The sequence below is a fragment of the Rhinolophus ferrumequinum genome, chromosome 26 (genome assembly GCF_004115265.2).
Source record: "Rhinolophus ferrumequinum isolate MPI-CBG mRhiFer1 chromosome 26, mRhiFer1_v1.p, whole genome shotgun sequence".
Taxonomy (NCBI): domain Eukaryota; kingdom Metazoa; phylum Chordata; class Mammalia; order Chiroptera; family Rhinolophidae; genus Rhinolophus; species Rhinolophus ferrumequinum.
The window spans coordinates 16,436,392-16,462,544 of NC_046309.1; the positions used below are offsets into that span (position 1 = coordinate 16,436,392).

Below are 26,153 nucleotides of genomic sequence, written 5' to 3' on the forward strand. Positions count from 1 at the left end.
AGTACAAAGATACAGTATTCATAACAGTGTAATACTAGCACAAGGATGGACACGTATACCAATGGAATAGAACTGAGAGTCCACAAATAAACTCATATATCTATGGTTAATTTACCTTTGACAAGAGGGACGAGACCATGCAATGGGGAAAGAATAGTCTTTGCAACAGATGGTCCTGGGACAACTGGATATACTTAGTGGATATTCTCAGAGCTCTTTCAAGCCTAGAATTCTGTATCTACTCAAACTCTCAAGTGTGAGAGTAGAATTAAGACATTTGGACTGTACAAGGACGCAAAAATTTTGCTATCCTCAGATGTCTGATGAAAGATTTGCTCTAAGATATACATCCAGAACAAAAAAAAAATAATCCAAGAATAATAAACAGGGTACAAAAGTATAAGCAGAGAAACAAGTAAAGCCTTTAAATTTAAGTAAGTACCGAATGGAAAAAAAACAAAACACCTAACATTCAAAACAACAATCTCAGATGATATCAACAGAAATAACTGTGAGGGTAAGAAGAAGGGTTGGGAGAAGGGAAAGCCAATGAATGGTAAAGACTTTGTCTTGTTCAGAAGAATGATACCGAAAGTGATTAATACAGATCTCAATAGAAAATTTAAGTATTGTATAAAAAAATTAAAAATACTAGACAGCTTCACTCCAAACATTTAAGGATGATATAATACCTATCCTACACAAACATTTTCAGAAAATAGAGAAACTCATTTTTGAGACTAGTAGAACCCTGATATAAAAATCTGATAAAGACATTAAAAATAATTACAGGTCAATATCCCTTATAGACATAGGCACAAAAATCCTAAACAAAATACTATCAAATTGAAGTTATTTGAAAAGAAGAACACATCATGACCAAGTGAAATTTATTCCAAGAATGTAAGGCTGACTTAACATTCAAAAATCAGTATAGTTCACATTAACAGAATAAGGAGAAAAACCATATGATCACCTCAATAAATGCAGAAAAAGCATCTGATGAAATGTAATACTGAGCAAACAGGGGAAAAAAGAAACTTACACTCACACAGAAACCTGTACACAAATGTTCACAGAGGCTTCACTCATAACAGCCAAAACCTGGAATCCTTCCAATGAATGAATGGTTAAACAAACTGGTACCATGGCGTACTTACTACTCAGTACCCATGAACTACTGATATGTGCAACAACTTGGATGGCTGTTGAGGGAATTATGCTGAATGAAAAAAGCCAATGACAAAGGTTGCATACTGTATGATTCCATTTACATAACATTCTTCAAATGACAAAAGCATAGAGACGGAGAACAGATTAGGGTTGCCAGGCTGTGTATCAAAGGTAACAGGAGGGATGGATCTGCTCTATATCTTGACGAGGTGGTCACACAAATCTACACGCGATAACATTGGATAGAACTCAATACACACACACACACACACACACACACACACACACGAGTGCTTATAAAACTAATGAAATCTGAGTAAGGTCAGTGGATGGCTTTCCCGGTTGTGTTTATTGTACAACAGTAACAAGATGTAGGGCCGGCCCGATGGCTCAGATGGTTGGAGCTCCATGCTCCTAACTCCGAAGGCTACCGGTTCGATTCCCACATGGGCCAGTGGGTTCTCAACCACAAGGCTGCCTGTTCAACTCCTCAAGTCCCGCAAGGGATGGTGGGCTGTGCCCCCTGCAACTAGCAATGGCAACAGGACCTGGAGGTGAGCTGCGCCCTCCACAACTAAGACTGAAAGGACAACAACTTGACTTGGAAAAAGTCCTGGAAGTGCACACTGTTCCCCAATAAAGTCCTGTTTCCCTTCCCCAATAAAATCTTTAAAAAAAAAAAATAGTAATAAGATGTTATTAGTCAGGAAAACTGGATGATGGGAATATAGATCTCTCTGTATTATTTCTTACAACTGCATGTGAATCTACAATATTTGAAAGTAAAAAGTATGAAAAAGTAAATAAATAAATCCGAAAGGGAAAAACGGATTATGCTGATATGGGGCAGACTGCATTCAGAACGATAATCTGGGCAGCTGAGTCGTTGCCTTGGCCAGACGTGGACGTTTGGTCTGCTGCGCCCACTTTTCCTGCCCCGTGGCGCCCCCTCCCCACTGCCCACCTACTGGCAGATGGCCCACAAGCAGATCCACTGCTCAGACAAGTACTTCAATGAGTACTACGAGTACCAACATATCTTGTTACCCAGGGAACTTTCCAAACAATTACCCAAAACCCGTGTGATGTCTGAAGAGGAGAGAAGGAGTCTGTGTTCATTACGGTTCATGAGCCAGAATCACATATTCTTCTCTTTAAACGACCTCTTCCAAAAGATCAACAAAAATGAAGTATATCTGGGGATGGTCAATTACATCTTTTTCAAGTTTAATGTATATGTGTATGTAAGATATAGGTGTATATAGTTGTAGTCAGTGAATATTTGAAAAAGTACAGATCATTCATCTGTATCTGTGCACAAGCTGTATTCTTCACAGCAACAGCGCTCAGTAAATGCAGCTACAAGTAGGTTGCTGCAAGGTGTTTAAGATAAAATCTCTTCTAGTCAGTTTTTCTCTTGATATAAGTGCCTATTTCACTTTACCTGATACTTTTGTAAATAAACTTTGTATGTTGCATGTAAAAAAAACCCAAAATGATAAATCTGAAACAATGATAAACATTTTAATAATGAGAACTACTGATAAAGAACACGATCTAAGAATTCTGACTTAGGTGGCTATGCCACGTGATGGTCCTCATGCCTTATACAATCAGTATCTATAAAGAATTTCAAAAGAGAAGCAAATTAATACTGTATTTAGAATCACTGCACAGTCGTGCAGATTGCTTACTGTGCCAGCTCCAGGCCAAGTGGATAAGTGGAGATGGGGGCTAAACCCAGCCTGCACTCTACTCCCCGATGCACCCAGACCACTATGCCTACTGGAAAGAGGCGTTTAAAAAGTTTTGCACAATGGCACACTTTGGGCTAGCAGTGACCCACTTGTTAAATAGAGGACTTTCTTTTAAACAGAGGAGAAATAATGCTCCTTGAGTATGTATTCCTAGCATTTATATACATTCATTTTAAAATTTCTGCCTTTTGCCTTTCGAAACAAGATCTGAACCCGTATCTTAGTCCTGTTGTGCTGCTTGGGGGTAGAGTATTCCTTAGAGCTTCAGGTCTGTCTCAAATCCGTTTGGAAACAAAGTGGTATATAAATCAATACAAACTAAAATATGAGTTACAGTGCTATATTGTACTATGCTATGGTTTAATTAGTCATGGCATTGTGTGTGTGTGTTTGTGTGTGTGTGTGTAAACAACTGCATTCCTTAATAACAATACTATTCCAACAACTCATTTAACCCTGACTACAACTCTATGAGATAGATACTATGATGATTCCCGATTTACAGAAGGGGAAACTAAGACACAGAGAGATTAAGTACTTTGCCCAACATCATTTAGCTAAGCAAGTGAAAAATCGGGGATTCAAACCCATGCAGTTTGGATCCAAACCACTCTTAACCACTCTACAATAATACTCTTGTCACAATTCAAGTTGGCACCTGCAAAAGTGTGTCTACTAGAGGCACTTGATAAATATTTGTTGAATGAATGAATAAATGAATGAATGAATACGAAGGCAGTGATTCTCAACCAAAAGTACTTTCCCAACCCCCCAAAGAAGCTGCTCTCCTCTCTGGTATTATCTTCCATTATACCATCATATTTCCACTTTAGTAAGAATAAAAACCACAGTAAATCATTGCGACTGCTGGAATAACTAATACTTCCCAACTCTTAGGTTTTTAGGAATCAAAAAATGGTTAAGAACAACTGTGCTGAAACAGAAATAAACTCATAGATACAAAGAACAAATTGATGGTTGCCAGATGGGAGGGGGCTGGGTGAAAAAGGTGAAGGGATTAAGAAGTACAAATCGGCAGTTATAAAATAGTCATGGAGATGTAAAGTACACCATAGGGAATATAGTCAATAATACTGTAATAACTGTATGGTGCCAGAGGGGAGATCACTCTGTAAGTTATATAAATGTTTAACCACTATGCTGTTCACCTGAAACATATTATATAATAATGAAAGTCAACTGTAATTGAAAAATAGAAAAAAAATTTTTTTTTAATAATAAATAAGGAAAATCTCAGAAACTATCACAGAGAAGCCTAAAGAGACATGATAACTAAATGCAATGTGGTATCCTAAGTGGGATCCCAGGACAGAAAAAGGATGTTAGGTTAAAAACTAAGTAAATCTGAATAAATATGGACTTCACTTCATTTAAAAAAAAAAAAAGAACAATTGCTCTGTCGGCAATTTGAACACGCACTGATTCTTTTCAGGGCCTTCAAAAGCTAGGATGTGAGCAGCTAATGACTACATACTGGTTTCTACTATATTTCCCTAATTATATACACAGGAAATGTATCTTTAGAGAGTCACAATATTGAGACAAAGGCAGCTACCGTGTTTCCCCAAAAATAAGACCTAGCCGGACAATCAGCTCCAAAGCGTCTTTTGGAGCAAAAATTAATATAAGACCCGGTCTTATTTTTCTTTAATATAATATTGGGTCTTATATTAATTTTTGCTCCAAAAGACGCATTGGAGCTGATTGTCCGGCTAGGTCTTATTTTCGGGGAAACACGGTATTTGCCCTCCAGACATCAGATGTTATATCTTCAGTGTTTAACCACACCCCATGTTTGTTTGTTTGTTTTAAACATTCTATTTTTATATATATCTGTTTATAAGCCAACTCAAATATTTTTAGCCCCAAGAAGGGAATAAACGGTAAATGAATGAAAATTGCCGGTTCTCACCGTCTCTGTTGTTCAATAAAATACGTCAATTTCCCCTGCCATATTTCATTTTTCTGTTTTCTTTCATTTTAATCTCTTGTCTCTTCTGACATTACTCTTCTGACATTTGTAGCAAAAAGGCCTACCATAGACTTCTTTCTTTCTAAAAAAGTGAAGTAATCATATCCCATTGAGAGGCATTTTCAAATCTTAAGCTGCTCTTTGTCATTTGGTTTATATTATTAGTTATCCAAGTATCACTTTACTGAAAAAACAGCTTGTTGGTTGAGGAGTTTTGTCTTCAGAGGGCAGAGGAATCACAGGAGTTGTTGTACTTGGCTCAAACTATTCCAAAATGTAGATGTGATATTTGAAACCAGTGTTCACAAATGACTGAATTCTAAGCTATATTCTCCTTCCTTAGAAATATTTTTTTAAAATAAGCTAAAAATTTTACAGATTAAAAATTAATCAAGATGGATTATAATTCATAAACCTGTGTTAGATTAAAATATTAAATCTGAATCCAACAAACAAAAATCCTGGGAACGCTCCTGGTTTAAAATAACACCATCACATTCTTAATGTTTATAAATGGCAGTCAAGACTTTGAAATAAATTATCAAATAATTTATCCGCCTTTTTGGACCAGTTTAATCTTTTGATAGGAAGAATTAACTATAAATACACTATAAACTATATGTATACCAGACGGTCTCTAAAGCTCTAAAAATTCTATAATTCTCAATGGAATCAGGTATGTTCCAAGAATCTTAGAACTTACCTAGTGCAATGACTCTGAAAATGCTGGACTAACTGGCGCATTTCAAGCTTATTAAAAATAATAATAATTTAAAAAACAAAAAGTAGATTACCAGGTCCATCCCAGTAAGTCTAGCATACTAACTCTGGAGGGGAATCAGGTTGCACTGAGACTAATTATTGGCTCTCTCCCCAGAAAAATGCACATATACTCACAATTTTACATATGATACAATCCCCTGGACACCAGCCACAGACTCATGAATTGACGGACCCCAGATTAAAAAATAAAAAAAGAATTTAGACCCAGAATGTTGTTATTGTTTTGGAAAGAGTTGTTAAATGGAAGAAATGGATTTATTCCGTATTCTGCCAAACAACAAAACTGGGAGAAAGTCACAGAAGTTACAGCTGAATTTATGACAACTCTTTGTAATAATTAGAGACAACAAATAATTTGATAGTTCTCTTCCAAAAGTAATTAAAGGTGGCCCATTAATCTAAGAAATTGAAATTTCATGCTTTTAAAAAAAAGATTAGAGCTTCTGTGGAAAGGATTCCCACACTGGGTAGAAGACAGGGCAAGATGATTTCCAAGGTCTTTTCAATTTTTACATTTTATGATTCTATAGAGTTTTAGAAGCAGGGAAAAAGGAAAAAGATAAAAAATTTGTAAACTTTTTTTTTTTTTACTGCTTATGGGTTGTTTTCTGTGTTTAAGATTTTAAAAAAGACTGCCTGCAATTGTACTTTATGTGGATCTGTGTCAATGTGTTTGTCTTAAAATGTAAACCATAGCTAGAGGATCTGTTTTTCTTAATTCAATATCACCTCCCTCCTTTTTATCTCCAGCAAAACTTTATTTTTTAAACGAATGAGTATAGAATACCTCCTACAACCTTAGAAAATAATCTAATCAGTTTCTTTACTAACAACTAAATGCTGTATCCTAACTATACTGACTTAAAAACTTACAGTAACAATCCACTCAAGAGTCAGACCACATTATTTGGTCTTTTCTTGCTTCTGGATTTCTTGCACTCGGAGTATCCAGAGAATAATCTCTCTCCTTAAAAACTTCCTTGAGAAAGAAAAAGACTATGTACTGGGTGAATGTAGATTTAGGAGACTAAATATGAAAAACAGATTTTTAAATCAATATATTTTGACAATGTCTGATGTACTGAAATTTTGCAAACTCCCTCCTTTTAAGGAGCACCAAAGAAGGTAGCTCTATAGAGACACAGAACCTTCCCTATTTCTACAAGTAAAACTAAGCCTCAGCTGAAGGAAATCCTCAAATTCTATTAGTTAAATCCTTGTATCCAGAAATGTCATTTATTTCCTTTACTACTCATTTTGTTCTTTGATTAAAATTAGAAAAAATAGTCAATTTCGCAAGTGAAAACACAACTGGTACTTATGAACTCACTTCCCCCTCTCTTGTCACCATTTTCTGTTGGCAAATGCAATGTCTTCCAAGGAACTAACCAGACTTGACCTAAGGCAATAAAAAGGCTGTGTTGGACTAAATCTGGCAAAAAGCAATAAAATATTCACTAAATCACAAATTTTTAAAGTCTGATATTTTAAAAATTGTTTTAAAAGCCTAATATTTAAAAAACAAGCTATTCTGAAAATTAACAATTCTGTTATGAAGCAGAGAGCCAGTAAGAATATCTTAAATGCAAAACTAAAACATGTCACATATGAATACTGCCAAAGTAGATATGATTTCTAGTAAGACATCTGCATGAAGCATTATATTCAGAAAGAAGAGCTATTCTTTACTCAAAAATAAAAATGTCAAAGGATAACATTCCACAGGAACATTTGCATGGAAGCATTTTTTTCTATAAATGCAGAAATAAGTGTTGAACTTAAAATTATAACTTAGCAGAAAAAAATTTGATGTAGCTTTCATAAGTTATTTCTCTCCCTGAAAGGGTTTCTCAATATTTTGTTTTGTATATGCATGTGTATTTGAAACTAAATATATTACCTCTTTCTAAAGTACCCAGTTTGGGTGCACTTTAGAAATTTCATATTGCTGGGCCAGCCTGGTGGCTCAGGTGGTGGGAGCGCCGTGCTCCTAACGCCAAGGTCGCTGGTTCGATTCCCACATGGGCCAATGAGCTGCGCCCTCTACAGCTAAGATTGTGAACAATGGCTCTCCCTGGAGCTGGGCTGCCGCGAGCAGCCGGAGCTCAGCGTGAGCTGCCGAGGGCTGCCGCGGGATGCTGTGCTGCCCTGGGCTACCGTGTGCTGCCAGGAGGGGCCAGCATGAGTGGCCGGCAGCCATTGTGAGAGGCCGGCAGCCAACGAGAGTTGCCGAGAGCTGCTGTGAGCAGCTGACAGATGACTGGCGACTGACGGCCTCAGCGAGGGAGCACAAGGCTCGTAATACCAGCATGGGCTAGGGAGCTGTGTCCTACACAACTAGACTGAGAAACAACGGCTTGAACCGGAGTGGGGGGCGTGGAGGCGGAAGGGAAGGGAAAAAAAAAACCAAGGAAGTTTCATATTCCTGCATCAGGTTGGTGTGTTCTAAGGAATTTGTTTTATGTGGCACCAAGACATTTGTGGCTAGCGTCTGATCAATTACACACCTGATTTACATTAACTGAGTTCACAGTTTGTTGAAACCATATGGCAGGAGCTACTGTGGATAAAAAGAGAACCCTTAAAAAAACACCATTCAGCTCACTATCTAGTCTGATAGCTCAATGATCGCATCTGAGGGAAAGCTTAGAGCACATTCGCTGACAGTATCGCAAATATAAAAGGGAAGAGCGTGAGATTGGGCTGGATTCTAAATGCAGCAGGAAGCCACTTTTGATCTGGGAAGTAAAATCATAGCTGTGCTTAAAGAAGATTAATCATAGGCTGGAATAGGAAAGGGAATGACAAAAACATTACTGGGACAGCCCAGTTGAAGGCCATGAAGGCCTGAATGCCAGCAGTCCCAGAAAGAACTGGGGAGGTCAGGCAGCACAGGGGTGACCAGCAGGGACATTGGAACCACACTGCCGAGGTCCAAATCCTGGCTCTGCCCCGTGTTAGATGTATGTATGGTCTTGGACAAGATCATATCCTCTGGGCCTCAGCTTCTTTCTCTATGAAAAGGGGACAATAACAGTACCTCCTCCTCACAGGGTTATGAGATAAAGTTTGTAAAAGTGCCTAGCTAATAGTATTTCTATGGGGATAAAAAAGAAGGACTTTAAAGACTAGCTGGATGGGAAAGTTGAGTAAAATAAAAAGATAAATCCAAGTGGAAGTTTTTAAGTTCTATGACTTGAAGAAAACTTTAAAAACACAGATATTAAAGGGTAAGTTGACAATATTTATCACTAGGTGTTGCAGCAATGTTTTTAAACAGAGGACCAGAAACAATCTAAACTATCATTTGTGTGGCTAGTACTTTATTGAACGTAATACTTTCAGCCATGAAGAAGAATCAGATCAATCTAAATGTGCTAATTAGGACAACCTCCAAATGTATTTTTAGGAAAGAAAATAAAAAGGACAGGTATAGAAAGAATACTTTATGTTGTACTCTAATTTGTTCAAAATTAAAGATAACATATACCTAGATGCATACATATGCAAATTCTATTTCTAGAAAGATACACTAGAAATTCTAACAGATGATACATCTGGGAGAGACTAGAGAACTAGGGATTTAGTAGGGTAGAAGGGAGATTTTGTCTCCCTTGTATAGAGAGAGAGAGAAGAGAGGAGAGAGGAGAGAGAGAGAAAGAAAGAAAGTTTAAAAAAGTATACAGGCTATTAAAAACTGGACTGCATTTTAAAGTTCGAAATTTATATGTCCGTTTGTGACTTGAAATTCTGGATATATTTTCCCATGTTACAGTTAACAGAGCCCTAGGCCAGTCCACTGAGCCTAGTATCCCCACAATGATAACCGATTGATTGTATTGTAACCGTAGTACAGAGTCCATCATTTTAGAATCTTGTCTTACTCGAGTTCTCAGGCACATTTGACAAGCTCTCCCTCCTTTATGAAACATGTGCTTCTCATGGCCTCTCTGAAACCAAGCAGTCTTGGTTTTCCTCCTATTTTACTGACGTTTTTGCTTGCTTCTCCTTTCCTTCTCACCTTCAAGAGTTATAGTCTTCTGCCCTTATTTTTATTTAACCTTCCTTAATGATCTCATCCAGTCCACTGGCTTCAAATACTATCTATATGCTAATAATTCCAAACTTTATATCTTCAGCCTCCACCTCTCCCTTGAGTTTGATTTATATTGAAGATTGCCTACCCAATATTTTCTACTTAGAGGTCAAACAGGCATCTCAAGTTTAACAGGGCCAACACAGAACTCTTGATTGACCACCCACAATCCTGCTTCTTCCAGCCTGTTCCATCTCAATTAATGACACCATCATCCATCCAGTTGCTCAAGACAAAAACTTAGGAATCATCCTGATTCCTCTCTTCCTTTCATATCTCACAGTAAATCCTGTTAATACTACATTCAAAATATACCTCATGTTCAATCACTTCTCACCCCCTATACCACTGTACCCTAGTCCACACCACCATCACCCTTTTAGGAGGCCACACAATAGTCATCTAAATGGCCTTTATGCTTCACTTTTTCCATTTCCCACAATCTATTCTCCATCCAGCGGCTAGAGAGAGCTTTAAAAAATGCAAGTCACATCACATCACTCCCCTGTTTAAAACTGTCTAATAGCCCCCTTTCACTTTTAAAATAAAGAAAGGTCACAAATTCAGTCTTTAGACATGCTGAACTTGAGGTGTTATAATGGAGACAATGGAGAAAGAAAGTATATGGCTTTCAAGAGCTATGTGGGCATAAGTTATAAAGTGGTCTTATTTGCAAGTGAATTGTAAAATAAAAACCATGGATTTGGAAGAAGATACCGAAAATAGTTGAAAAAAGAAGGACGGAGACATAGGATCAAGACTTAAGACCTCCAATACATGAAGGCCTAGCAGAAGAGGAAGAGCTGACAGAGACTAAGCACGAGAGGCCGGATACGTCAAAAGGAAACCAGACCCAAGGCCAGGGAAACCAAGGGAAATGGATGCTTCAAAACGAAGAGAGATCTGGGGCGGCTGAATAACTCAGTTGGTTAGAGCACGTGCTCTTAATGAGGGTGCCATTTCAAGTCCCACGTGGGATGGTTGGTTCTCCTGGAAAAAACACACTGTTATCCAATAAATATTAAAAGAAAAAAAAGAAGAAGAGAGATCAAGGAAGACGGAGACTGAAAAAACGTCCACTTGATTTGACAACACATAAGCCATTTGTGACTTTAGCAAGAGCTACTTCAAAGACGTGATGGGGAGGCCCGGCGACCAAGACAGCAACTGTGGTCAATGCTTTCCCGAACTGACAGTAACAGCCAGGGGAGAGATCAGAAGAGATCAAACCTGAGCAAGCTCAAACGCTGCAGGAATGATTCAACGGAGAGAGCGAAGTTAAGACAGTTAAGACACAGGACAGAGAAGGGATAATAATGTAAATTTACTGAAAAGGTAGGAGGGGTGGAATCAAGGCACAGATGGGAGGGTGCTACAACTATTTCTGATAACACTCAACATAAAATTGTATTTGAAAAAAAAGTATTTGGAAAAACCACATAAAAATTGTATGCCCTAAATTCCTAGGTTAAAAAATGTATTTAGACTTTTGTAATATATAATAACCAAAATTCAACTCTCTTGCATGAATAACTAGAGACGTTGACAATTCCTAACTCATTCATAAACATTTACTAAAAACCTACTGTAAGCTGGGCAGTGCTCTAGTCTCTGTAGAAGGTCACAGAGAGTAAGACATTATTATTTTTTTTTATTAGTTTCAGGTGCACAAAGCAACATAATAGTTAGACATTTACACCCCTCACCAAGTGATAACCCCCCCAAGCTACTACCCCTCTGACATCTTATATACCTGTAACAATACCATCGACTGTATTCCTTATGCTACTATACTCCACCTCCCATGACTATATATATATTTTTTTCTTATAGTTGACATACATTATTTTACTTCAGCTTCAGTTGTGCAGCGCAGTGGTCAGGCATCTACACAGTCTATGAAGTGATCCCCTTGATAAGTCCCGTGCCCAGCTGGCACCTTACATGATCTTTACAACATTGTTGATTCTATTCCCCCTTCTGTATTGTAAGACATTATTTTTGCCTTTAGGGAGCCCGTAGTTAGTCAGCAGGTAAGTTCAAAACAAATACTTGCAATTCAGCATAAGTACTGTGATCCTTTGTATATACAATGGAAGGTGGTGGCACAAAGAAGAGGCATGACAGCAAGGCTTTGAAGTCTAACAGACTGGGGCTGGATTCTAACTCTGACATTTGTTAGTAAACTCTGGGCAAGGTATGTAGCTTCTATGGAAGCCTCAGTGCCTCATCACAGAAAGGGATGAAAAAGTTACTCACCTCAGAAGGTAATGAGGACTAAATAAGTTAATGCTTGTAAAACACCTTGGATACGGTCAGACACACAATAACTATTTAGTACAGGTAAGCTATTTGCATTAAAAGAGAGACTAGAAGAAAGCCATATAAAATATACTTGGGTGGGTCTGAGAAGACAATTTGGAGAATGGCACTCTAGGAAGAAGAAATGGTATGTACAGAAACATGACCCAGCGTAGTATTGCATGAAATCGCGTTGTTTTTCATCTCTCCCAATCTACCTTGTTCCAAGAATTTAAGGCAATTAACAGCAAATACTTCTGTACAGCTGAAATATAAGATGACAGGCGTCAATGATGAGGTTGGAGAGGGAGAAAAGGGAAACCGGACAGTTAGGGCGAGGAGAAAAAACTGACAAGACTTCGTGAACAATTAGATAAGGGGTGAGGAAAAGGACAATCAAATGTGAGTCCCAGGTTTCTGGCTGGAGTCATTCAATTGATGTGATAGATAGTAAATCAGTCAGGATAAGAAGCACAGAAGGGAGAGCAGGTTTGGCAGGAAAGATAAAGAAATTGTTTTTGGACATATTGAATTTAAGGTACTCATCAGTCAGTCGGGTGGCAATGTCTAATAGCCATTGGCAAAGAGGCCAAGAAAAAGAGGTCTGGGTTGGAGACAGATTGCGCATCAGGGTATCATGATATCAGCCAGGGAAACTATAAGAGTACGAAAGAAAAACAAACAAACAAACAGATATAGTCTTGGATACCAATTTTAAGGGACAGATAAGGGAAAGCTAATGAGAAATTCAAGAGATAAAAGGATAAAAAAGAGCTCTTTAAAGATAGACCCTTTAAGAATAATCAGTATGTACTGCCAGGCTCTTCTGAGGAAGTAGTTAAAATCAAAATATAGAGGAGTTTGGTAAGATGAAGATTAAGAGATATCTAAAAAGTTTAGCAATTAAGAAGTTACTTAGCAAGAGTACTTGAGTAGAACGATAGAGGCAGAAGAGAGACTGCAAAAGATTAAAGAGAGAAAAATGTTATTAAAAAAACAAGAGTCTATTTTTCCTGACAGTTTGGGTGTGAGGCAGAGAAGTAAAATAGCACATCAGCTAGGAAAAAACCTAAGAGGTTATTCATATGATAAATTGAAGAGAAACAGATTCTCCCTGCTGAAGTAACAGAAAACATACAACTACAAAAAAAATTTTAAATTTCTTCTATAAAAATATACCATAAACAAGGTCAAATAACAAATTGCAAAAAATATCTGCAACACATATCAAAAACGAAAAACGAATTCCCTAAAAACAGAGTTCCTATAAACTATATTAAACATGCCAACAGAGATATGAACAAAAAATATAACCAGATGAATAAAAAATATAAGCAGCTGCTATAAATAAAAAAACAAATATGGTTCTTATACCTACTGAAAAGATGAAGAATAATATACCTATTAAATTGGCAATTTAAAAATGTTTGATAACCCACTCTGTTACCAAGGGTATGGGAAGCCAGCACTCCCAAAACCGATAGAACATAAACTGTACAACCTTTGCGGAGGGCAGTATCTATCAAAATTTAAATAGTACATATATCCTTTGACCCCACAATTGTACTTCTAGGAATTTATTCTAAAGACAGGCTCACTCATGTGCAGAATTATACATGTACAGGGATATTCATTGTATCATCATTTGTATTAGCATGACTGTAAACATTTTAAGTGCCCATTCAAAAGAAATGCCACCATTTCTCCCCACCCCGACCCCCCCCCCATCTTTCTGGAAAGGATACACAGGAAATTTATAGTTGGTTGCTTCTAGAGAAGGAAGCCAATTAGCTGGGGTCAAAGGCAGGACAATTTGCCTTTTATCATATGTTCTTTTGTACTATTTGAATGTTATATCTTGAACATACATAGCATTTAAAATTTTTAAGTAAGATTTCAATATTATTTTTACCCAGTTTTACCAATTGTTATATTTTCCCTCCTCTTTGTCAATTTTCCAGTTCCTACTTTAGCAACCATGGTTTTTTTCCACCTGTTTTCCCAATTAATACTGTACATAGTATTTAATTAAAGTCCCATAGTTAAATCACAATAGCAACTTGGGTTCCATTATTCCCATGATCTCCTTGCCCCTGAGCTCCACCTCTGCATCCTTACTCCACAAAAAGCACTGTTCTTTACTTCGTGAATGGAGATTATGAATTAGTAAAAACCCAGGACCAAGAAACTACAAATTTCTTGGCCTATGGGGCAAACAGATAATCACTACTGTATTTCAGAAGATAGCAAAAACACAAGAAGCTACTCAAATAAGGTCTCAGAAAATATCATTTGTGCTGTCACCATAGAGGCAGAGTCTAGTCCACTATTTTTATATTTAAGAACTTGCTTTTATCCATTTGTCCAGAGTCAATAGAGCTGTAGAGGACTGAACGACACTAATCAATCAAATCCACAAGAAACTACTTACTTACACATAATGCCAATGTATTTACAATTTAAAAAATATATATGTACATGTATAAGTACACGTGTATATACATATATACTTGGTGTATGTGTGTGTGTGTGTGTGTGTGTGTGTACAGTGTGTGTGTATATAGTGCCAAAAAAATACACATTTTAAGAAAGGAAAAAGCTATTAAAATTGTAATACTCAATATATACCGATAACAAAAGATGAATACAAGTCACGTTTGACTCTGCAATTACAAGAAGTGCTCAAACTGGTTACCATCAGCATCCAGACACTTCTGATTACGGCGAACTACTGCTTGAGCAACGTTGACCAAAGTGTCCACTTGTATACATTTTTTTGGCACCGGTATGTATCTCAATAGTATCAAATCATGCATATCAAGAAATCACACACAAATGGTAAGTATACCAAGGAAAACCACATGGTGCTATGAGTGTGTATAGGGAGAAGAGAACAAATCAGAAGGTCAGAGAAGGCTTCCTGATATACACAGTGTGATAAAGCTGAGATCCAAAGCTTTAAAAAAAGAGAATAGAATGAGGAGTAAGAGGGTTCCTGATGACGGGATAGCGTGTGCTATGGCCCTGTGGCAGACGGGCCATATGTCTAAGGAGGCGGGGAAAAGATCAAAGAGCAAGACCATCTGAGGTGGATTAACTAGAGAGAGGGGGACCAGACCATGTAGTGTCTTTCAGGTTATGTTAAGGATTTTTGCTTTATCCTAAGAGCAATAAAAAGCTAGTAAAGGATTGTAAGCAGTGATAGGAACAGATTTGTGCTTGCAAAAGATCAGTATGCTATAAGAATTGCACAAGAGGCCTGTTAGCTCAGTTGGTTACAGTGCGTGCCCTTAAAAACAAGGTTGCCGGTTCGATTCCCGCACAGGAAGGTGGGCTGCGCTGCCCAACCCCCAACTAGACTGAAAACGACAACTGGATTTGGAGCTGAGGGGTGCCCTCCACACAACTAGATTGAAAAGAGCTGATGGGTCCTGGAAAAACACACTTAAATAAATAAAAGTTTAAAAAAAAAAAAAGCTTTGACTCTGGAGCCAAAATGTTAAAAAAAAAAAAATTGCAGGCAAGAGTAGAAGCAGGAAGACTGCTTAGAAATCTACTGCAGAAGACCCAAGTGAGGGATGACAGCAGCAGCATCTGGACTGGAGTTAGATCAGAAATAAAATAGGACTTGGTGATTGATTACACCTGAAATGCAAGGGAGAGGAAAATGTTAAGGAGAATGCCCAAGTTTCAGATTTGCATAACTGCATGGATAATGATGTTATCGCTGAAAGAGAGAGACAACCGCACTCCAGGGGGACCAGATTGTTTTGTTTCATTAAAGGCTGGATAGAGATGTACAAAAAGAAAGAAAGGGATGTGGGCGCTCAGTATCTGGAAGTCTTGGTAGAAAAAGATGAAAAATGGAAAATGGGATTAGAGTTCAAGAGAGAGAACGTTAGCTACAAAAACTTAATTTCTTTTTTCACCTCCAGGGTCAACCATAAAACAGGCCTAGACATTTCTATCCTTCCCCATCACCTAAAATCTTTTTAAACATCTCAAAATAAAACCGTTCAATCGAGGGGGGAAGGGGAAGCTTAAAATGCAATACTTAGGAAAATAAAGCATTGGTGTGAAAGAATTTTACAGTATATATTGAGATATCAGATGTTCCCAATTCTGAGGGTGAAGAAAAGACGCAGGCTGCCTACTTGGGGAAGGAAGAATGAAGTGCCAGTCAAGGAAAGAAGAAAGCTGAAAGAAGAAGCTGATGACCCCATAGCATGAATTTTCAGTTTAAACACGTTTATCTTTATCTCTGGACAAACGGCTGTTCTTGGCCTTGTGTGCTAAGGGAATGCACAAATAATAGCTCCACAACGGAGCCCCTTATCAGAAATCACGGCTTCCACTGCCATCAGGTGGTGGCAGTGAGCAAATGCACCAACCGGGGGGTTGGAGCCTGGAAATGCCTACAGGAAGCCCATAGTATAATTAATCTAAGGTCAAAGACCTAAAGATTGCATTAGTAGAGAGCAAGCTGGTGATGGTCTTTGGTAAGAGATTTATCTTCTAATCTGTCAATACACAAAAATATAAGTTTTTGCTATTAATTTGGGATAAGAAAAAAAGACTTCGTTTTTGTTGTTCTTTTTCATGTTGAAGATCACATATTTAGCAATTCTAGAATACCCAGTCTGATACTATCATCTCAATCCCAACTCCTGGTAAATTACACATTTGACTATTTAAAACTGCTTCAATGTTAATTTTAATAGCGCATAAAAATGCGTTAATGGGCATTTCTAGCACACATCAATAACCTCATCACAAACATAAGCAACTGTTTCATAAGCAAAATTAATTTATCTTCAAATTAATCAAATTACAATTTTCGACTTCTCAGAAATATAAGGCACGGTAGTAAACACAATTCAAAAACCATCATGTTCTTAAAACTCATCAGCTAAACAAATGTATCACTGATAAAATTTTCAACATTATTCACAAAAAACATGGTGAACGATTAACACATCATTCCAGATAGTTCTCTTCATGATAAAAATAAGCTTGCCCAATTAATATTTGACATTCTGTGCAGTATTTACTTCCCTATCTTCCTTCTACTACACTGAATATTCACTTACAAATGTAGCTCTTTACATAATTGTCTGCACACACATATCGATTTGATTTGTCTTTGTTTTTTAAGGCATCTGAACTCAAGGATAGGGAATTGTAGGCCAAAACGTGAAAAAATTACATTGGGTACATTTTTCCAATTCTCAACCAGCTGTTTTTATGCAGTAGAGCATAATTTTGTCACTAAGTACATCCTTGATCTTCATTTTCTCTCCTTAAAATCCAGACACACTATCCATTCTGTCTCTGAATATTCCAAAATATTATTAATTCAACTGGTTTTCCCTAATTCTCTTGGTTCTGTTTCACCAACCTCCCAACAATCCCCCGCCCCAATCCTCCTTTCTTGTTTCAGAATGCCTAACTCTAACTCGGGGTGGTTTTTACAAAAATCACTCTTTGGAATGCTCTACCCTCTTCTCTCCTCAATTCAGCACCCTTTTAAAAATAATTTCCACTGGTAGGCGCCAATGTCTTTCGTTCACAAGATCAAACTGCGGAAGAGGACGAGACTGGGAACCGAGTAAGCGAAACATTTGGGAATGTCAATGAGACAGTGGCCTCTCTTTTGAAAACACAACTCTCTACACAGAGCTTCCAAGAGAGCAAAAATACTTTTTTTCGCTGTGTTCCTCCTTTTCCCTCCTGACCTCAAAGACACCTTTCCTTTTCTCTAAGCCCCAGTCCCTGAGCTATGCGTGGGGCCTGCCTTTCCTCCTCCCAAGGGAAAGAAAGCCAAAGATAAAAGAAAAGGTAGCAGTCACCTTCCCGCCCCGTGCGCAAGCAGTCAGGACCACGTCCCACGACTCACCTGGCAGGTGCGGCCGCCCGGAGAGTTGCACGAAGCGGTTGAGCTGGCCAGTCCCCCGACCCCCGCTGCCCCCACTGCCCCCGCCGGCCCCGCTACCTCCGCCGCCGCTGCCACTGCCCGCGGCGCCTCCTCCCCTCCGGCGGTTCCTGTCCCAGCCCTGGGCGGCCGACATGACCCGCTAACGATTGCCGCAGCCGCGTCCCGGCAGCCCCTGGCCCGCCGGCACTAGCCGAGCCTCCTTCCTGGGCTCCTCTAGAGACCGGGGAGACAGGGGAAGGGGGAGCGCCCGGTCTTCGCCATTGACCAATGCCTGGCTGACTTGGTGACAGGCAGCCAATGGCCAGTTGCCTTCTTGCCTGGTGGAGGGAGGCGGGGAGAGACGTGGTAACCATAGCTATGGCTAAAAAAAATGGGGGAGAGAAAGGCAGAAGCAGTTACTCCTCGCTCGCATCCACCGCGCTAAGCAAGCCCGCGTCGCGTCGAGTCCTGCGGGATCAGGCGGGCCAATCGAAGGCCGAGCGAGAGAGGCCACGCCTGCAGAAAGAGCCCCGGCGGTAGCCAGTACTTCAGGCACGTTCAGGGTTCAGGAAGTCTCACCCACAAATACCGAAATCAGGAATAGGATATGCACGTAATACGCACAGGTGTGGACAATGCAGTGTCCTGCCAGCTTTGCAGACTGAGATCCCTTTCCCTGACCGTTGACACACACAAAGGACTCTCTTGGAGGGAGAAAAATCCAGGGGCGGAGTCAAAGCTTAAATGTAAGGAGGTATTCCTGGGTTTTTCTCGTCTTTAAATCGACTGGATGAACTCTTCCCTAATTCAATATAAGCCACGTGCCAAGTAAAACCTTGTTAACAAACATGGAACAGTTCAAGCTCACCAGTAGTCACAACACAAATTAAGAACCCCAATGAGAAACCATTTCTAACTCATTACGTTAGTAAAGATTTTTAAAGTAACACCCAGCAGCGAGTAGAGTGCCAAGAGAAAGGTGTTTTCATAGGTGACTGATGGCTCTGTAAATGTTTTTTGTTCAATTAAACCCCTTTTGTTCGTAGAAATTTTGAATCAGCTTAACGACAGGAACAGGTATGGAACTTCAAGGTCGAAGAAAAATGTAGATGTACAGACCAGGAATTCCCATTGTTCCAAAATCAAACAGAAAATTTGGCTTTGAACTTACTGAGCGCGGTGCAAAGTGGGAAAACACAGATTGTTCACTGATGTTTATGAATGATAAGAGAAAAGCATATAAATTCCGCAAGACAAAACTTTTCAAGGTTCTTAGATCTGGTGGCTTCTTTCCTCCTTCTCACCCCGCCCACCCCGTGATGTTTCCTATGGGAGAACTTTCTGCGATGCGGAGGAAAAAGAAAATCTGCTGGAGCTGAGGATGCACACCTCTTGGTGCAAATTTCTAGTCGCTACTGACCCCGCCTCCCTATTTTCCTACTTCAATCCTTGTGGGCAGGTGTTTTACCCATTAAGTACTATAACGCATTGCTTACGAAAATATTTGAGACCTAAAAAGTCTATGGCTCTAAAATATAAAAATCAAAATTAATAAATATTAATTTTCTGAAGAAACACTACCATTGAGTAACCAAATAGTAAGGGAAATTTTCTTTTTACTGGAGTAAGTAGTCCAAGTAATAAAGAGTGAATGATAGAACATTACCATTTGTAACCCTTAATGAATTCTGAGATCAAGCCATTGAGCACCAACCACTAACATCACAAAATAAAAAATGTGACATATCTGTAGAACATAAACATGACTATGAAGTAAGTAGTCTTGTAGAAAAAAATTGAATCTGAATCTCAACAGACATCTATATATAACTACCAATTTACAGAAAATACAGAGGACAAAGAAACATTTTTAAAAATACCACAGAGATGCAAACAGCAAAATCCAGACTATGGGAATTGTACAGGATAAATAAGCAAGTTTCTTCAACAAAAAAATTGCAAGGAGAAAGAGGGATTTGGAGGGGAAAATCTATAGATTAAAAAGAGACTTGTGAAGGTTGTATAACTGTGAACATACTAAAAATCATTGAATAGTAATGGTTGCACAACTTAGTAAATATATTAAAAACCACTGAAGTATATACTTGGAAAAAAGGTGACTTTTATGGTATGTGAATTATATCTCATTAAAAAAAATTTTAATAATACAGGAAAGGAGAAGTGAAAGGGGAGCTAGATGAAATAACATTAACCATAAGCTGAAGCTGGGTGATAAGTACTGAGAACTGTTCATTATACTGTTCTGCCTACCTTTGTATGTATTAGAAGTTCCTCATAATATAAAGGAAAAAAAGAGTCTACAAAAATAAGATTATATTAATATTAACCGATCAACTGACAACCAACTCATATAGGTTTTTATATATATAATCAATTTTAATTTTCAGAGACAAAACGTAAGCTTTATTCTTACTAAATTTAAAGTTACTAAATTATTTTAAAAGCTTTTTAAAAAGGTTACAGCTAAATTTTTTAACATGGAAAGTGGGTATACTTTGATTAAGTATTGACATGATTTGGAGAGGGACCTTCAAAATAAGTGCATGCAGACAATATGTACCAGCTAACATGATGTAACATGAAATACAAAATATCACCTATGAAGTAATAATGCCAAAACCATGAATTTGAATCTAATCAATATTTAGGCTATAACATCCAGTTACAGGAACTTTCCGGGGACAAAGGAACAAGTTAAACGACATATGAAACAATCAAACATATGCAGGGGACAATCTCCACAATATCTAGCCTGGCCTTGTCAATAAGTCATGGAAAACAAAATGGGAGGGTGGTAATCCCTAATGAAATAATAGATCTAGGCCATGATAATCAATGGCTCCTAGCATAACAAAAAAGAACACCCAGACATTACGTATCCACTGACAGAAGTACACACAATCATCATGAAGGAGTCTTACCAAAAAAACAAATCTGAATAAATCAAACCTTTAACTACCAGTTTACAGAAAATAAAAAGGACAGAAAAATTGTTAAATAGTTATCTTGAGGATGTAATCTGCAAAACATATAATATGGAAAACTGTGGAATAAACAGCCTATTTTCTTTAACATTGTATTCCAAGGAGAACAAGGAAAAGGGAACCTACAGGTTAACAGAGTTTTAAGGGCACAGCAACCAAACGCAGTGTTTGGGCCTTGTTTGCATTTTGATTAGAATGAGCCAACTATTTTTTTAATGGGAAATTTTGATTGGCTATTGGATTAGGTTCAGAAATCACTGTTAATTTTTTTAGGTACTGTGGATTTTTATTTAATGAGCTCTTATCTTTTAGAGAATCATACTAAAATATTTACAGATAAAATGCTGTATCTAGGATTTGCTTCAAAATCCAGGAAGGGGCATAGAAGATAGGATGAGAATGTAGATGAAACAAGGATGGTCATAAGTTGATGTTCAGTGGAGCTGGATGATGGGTACTTGGAGTTCATTGCACTATTCTCTCTCTTATATATATTTGAATTTTTCACTCATAAAGTGTTTGTTTCTTTTTGTTTTGTTTTTTTTAGTAATTCTTAAAAGAACAATTCTAGATTGAAGGAAATTTACAACAAAATATGTGTGGTCCTCTTGAACAAATCAAACTTACAAGACAACTTCAGGACAATTGGAAAAATTGGACTTGAAAGGTTATTAGAGAACATTGGAGAATTAATTACAATTCTAGTTATATTGATTAGGTGTGATAATTATATCAAGAATATATAAGAAAATCTAGTTTTTAGAGATGCATAATTTTTAAGAATGAAATATTGTAATGCCTTGAGATAGCAGGACCAGCTCTACCAGCCTGAGGCTTACCCATGAAGATGGCAAGACCAACGGTAAGAACGCTCAGTTCACACTAACTCAGAAGACAAGTCAGTCGGAATTAGCTAGTCTGCATTGAGGACATTTTCCGGGAAATTCTATTTTGTGAATGTTGAATATATACAATGATTCAAACAAATTTCCAGAATTGTTTTCCAGCAGATTCTATAATTACAACCTTTAATGCAGTGAGGGAGGAAAGGATTGAGGAAGTGTTGAAAGATACTCACTATATTATGAAATCTAATTTTATTTATCATCTTGGAATCTTAAAGTCAGCACTGTGGAAGCCACTGGATCTCAACCCTGACGGCACATTGGACTAACCGGAAGCCATTTTGGAAAACAATGATGTTTTCCATTAGCCATTTGGATCAGAATCTCTGGAGCACAGGCATTGGCCATATTTTTCAAGTTCCCCAAGTTATTCTAATCTACAGCTGGGGTTGAGAACACAAGTGTAATCCTCTGTTCCCCAATTTTATCACATGCAAAATGGCAGTAATATCTTGTTTTAGCAGCACCTCAGTTATTGTGAGATCAATGAAATGTTATATGTGAAAATACATGGGAAAGTATGTTTTATGTAAATAAGGTCATAATCCCATGTTAGTAATCAATGTATAGCAATCCTTTCAAAATGTTTACTTCTTGCACTATTGGTTATTTTGTTGTAGATTAACTATGACCCAGGATCATAAAAATTCCTTGGTGGAGTCAAAGGTGATTAACTACTTGTCATCAGCTCAGCTCAAACTAGCACTGATATTGAGAAGCCTAAAGTAATGAGTCTTTAATTTACTTAATTAGGAAAATTATAATCATTTACACATATAAGGATTACACATACAGATGTCATAGAAACAAAATGCAAATTGTAGCTGAGGTTAAGTTTGGCTGTCCAAGGAAAAGAAGACTGACGGCTCACATTTATTTACCACCTTTTACAAACTAGACACTTTTATGTGTATTATTTTTTTTTAATGGGCAAATTAACCTACCATAGTATTTTTGAAACTCTAAGTCATGAAATCAGTTTAGAGGGTCATGACTAGTATTTTTTGAATGAAATACAGTGGGAAAATAATAAAAATGCAAGAGTGCGAGAAAAAACAGGGAGTACAAAGGGTCCAGGAAGGTTTTGAAACACCTCACCTCTAAGTATCCAAGTTGAAAGGGCCTGTTCTGAAGGACTGGATGGATTGTAGAAACAGTAGCTCCTCCCTCACAATGTTCAGGCAGACATTTAATCAACATTAGGGCAGGTAACTGATGTATTTAGATAGGTCACAGACTGGAAGGAAATATTTACCAAAGACGTATCTGATATAGGACTGTTCACCAAAATATGCAAAGACCTCTTAAAACTCAACAGTAAGAAAACAATAACTCACTCAATTAAAAAAGGGGCAAAAGAGCTAACAGATACCTCACCAAAAAAGATATGCAGATAGTAAATAAGCATATGAAAAGATGTTTCATATCGCATATCATTAGGGAATTGAAAATTAAAACAATAATGAAATACCACTACACACCTATTAAAATGGTTAAAATCCAAAACACTGACAACACCAAGTGCTGACAAGAATGTGGGGCAACAGGAATATTGTTCATTGTTGGTGGGAATGCAAAATGGTACAGCCACTTTGGAAGACAGCTTGGCAGTTTCTTAAAAACTAAACATAGTCTTATCATACCTTGGTATTTACCCAAGGGAGTTGAAAACTTATGTCCACACAGAAACCTGCACACACAGGTGTTTATAGCAGCTTTATTCGTAATTGCCAAAACTTGGAAGTAACCAAGATGCCCTATAATACGTGAATGGATAAATAAACTGTGGTATACCCGTACAACGGAACACTATTCAGCGCTAAAAAGAAATGAGCTATCAAACCATGAAGAGACATGGAAGAAATTTAAAATCATATTACTAAATGAAAGAAGGCAATCTGAAAAGGCTATCTACTGTTTAATTCCAACTATATGACATTCTGGAAAAGGCAAAACTATGGAGACGGTAAAAAGATCAGTAGTTGCCAGATGTTATGTTTTCAAAGATCAATCACTCCAGTGATTGGGTTGAGGATTTACACGGGGGGCTATCCACTGCCATGGGTGAACCCGGCTATAAACAACAGCCTCGGAAACGACCTCCTCTGTTCCCAAATACCTTCCACCTGACACAATAATGATATCACATCTCATTATGCGTGTTTGAGAGCAATATAATGAAAGACTGAAATTCTTGTTTAGGCTACGATTTCAATGCAATACTGTTCTAGCACTAAGTCACTTGGTCTTACAACCATCAGTTATAAAAACAATGCTGTTGTTAGTGGTGTTTTATAACTGAAAGACTGAAACAGAATTCAACTTTAGTTTATTGTTATTTAATACATTCAGTTTTATACTTGACATCAAGAAAATGACATCATGTGATGCAGTAATATATTGCAGGCTAATTGTTACAGGCTAATGAGGACAGAGGCTGCCATATAACATGTAAATATACACTCATATCAAATGAAGTCTGCATGACGTCACAACAAGAAATCCAAAGCAAGTTTCACAGTGGTCCTAATGTTCCAAGTCCAATAAAAAGTGGAAATTTATTTTTAAAAAACTGAGCAATGGTCAATCATTTAAAGTTATGTGAGAGCGGCGGCGGCGAAATCCCAGCCCGCGGCGGGGTCTTGGCCGGGGGGTGGTACCCGCAGTTTCGGGCACGCATGGGATCCCAGGGCGGAATGGAGAGCACAGAGACCAGGAAGGCCCAGCTTAAGAGGCACAAGATTCAACATATCCAGATGCCAACTCCAGACCAAACCAGAGTATTACTGGGTTTGACCTACAAGTCACACACCCAGAGGAAATTCTCTGCAGGCACTAGAGCCCATAGAGGCCAAACCACATTTAAGTGGTCAACCCTCACGCAGCAGAACGCCCTGCGGTGGGCAGAGCCAAGTCTCACAACGAGTCAGCCTAGGAGTTAACCCCACCTACTCACAAGCAAAAAGCAATTAAAGATCTTCTTGAACAGAACAATATACACAACACAAGAGTCACTCTTGGAGCACACGCAGAGGAGAAGAACGAAGTAGTGCAAGTCAAATATAAAGAACACATACTACATAAGATAACCTGGCAAGAACTAAGAACTCTAGGGGATCTACCTAATACATCAAAGCAAACACAGAGAGTCAGCCAGAATGGGGAAACAAAGATACACGTCCCAAATAAAAGAACAGAAGAAACCTCCACAACTGGAACCAAATGAAGCAGAGGTAACCAACCTTTCAGAGACAGAGTTCAGAACACTGGTGATAAGAATGTTTAAGGAGCTTAGAGAAGACATAAAGAAGGATGTAGAAATCATAATGAACAACCAGTTAGAACTAAAGAACACAATTACCGAAATTAAGAACTCACTTGAAGGAATTACCAGCAGGTTAGATGAAGCAGAGGGTCGAATCAGCGACTTAGAAGATAAGGTAGCAGAGATCACCCAAACGGAACAACAGAAAGAAAAAAGAATAAAAAACAATGACGATGGCTTAAGAGACCTCTGGGATAACATCAAGCGCAACAACATGCGCATCATAGGGATACCAGAAGGTGAAGAGAGGAAGCAAGGGATTGAGAACATATTTGAAGTAATAATGTCTGAAAACTTCCCCATGATCATATCAATAGATGCAGAAAAAGCATTTGATAAAATCCAACAGCCATTTATGATAAAAACCCTTAAGAAAGTGGGAATAGAGGGATCATATCTCAACATAATAAAGGCCATATATGACAAACCCACAGCTAACATCATACTCAATGGGGAAAAGCTAAAACCATTCCCCCTAAGATCAGGAACAAGGCAAGGTTGCCCACTATCTCCGCTTCTATTCAACATATTCAACATAGTGCTGGAAGTTCTAGCCACAGCAATCAGACAAGAAAAAGAAATAAAAGGCATCCAAATTGGTAAGGAGGAAGTAAAATTATCATTATATGCAGATGATATGATACTATATATAGAGAACCCTAAAGACTCCACCAAGAAGCTATTAGAGCTGATAGATGAATTTAGTAAAGTAGCAGGATACAAAATTAATATTCAGAAATCAGCTGCATTTGTATATACCAATAATAAAACATCAGAAGGAGAAATTAAAAAAAACAATCCCATTTACAATTGCTCCAAAGACTATATATAAAATACCTGGGAATAAATTTAACCAAAGAAGTAAAAGATCTGTACTCAGAAAATTATAAGACACTGAAGA

The 26,153-nt window shown here is 37.9% G+C and overlaps 1 protein-coding gene and 1 pseudogene across 4 annotated transcripts in view; one reads left to right on the forward strand and one right to left on the reverse strand.

Moving 5' to 3' along the window:
- Positions 1-18,306, reverse strand: part of KLHDC10 (kelch domain containing 10) — a 48,073-nt gene extending 29,767 nt beyond the window's left edge. The window contains exon 1 of one of the 4 annotated variants that reach the window (XM_033098755.1): positions 18,000-18,273. In XM_033098755.1, the coding sequence (XP_032954646.1) occupies positions 18,000-18,171 (172 nt within the window). In that variant the 5' untranslated portion in view covers positions 18,172-18,273. Of the gene's footprint in view, positions 1-17,999 lie in introns of all 4 variants that reach the window. The other 3 variants (XM_033098756.1, XM_033098757.1, XM_033098754.1) reach the window with 3 other exon arrangements.
- LOC117018049 (cyclin-dependent kinases regulatory subunit 2-like) lies at positions 2,099-2,900 on the forward strand (annotated as a pseudogene).
- Positions 18,307-26,153: the final 7,847 nt, after the last annotated feature.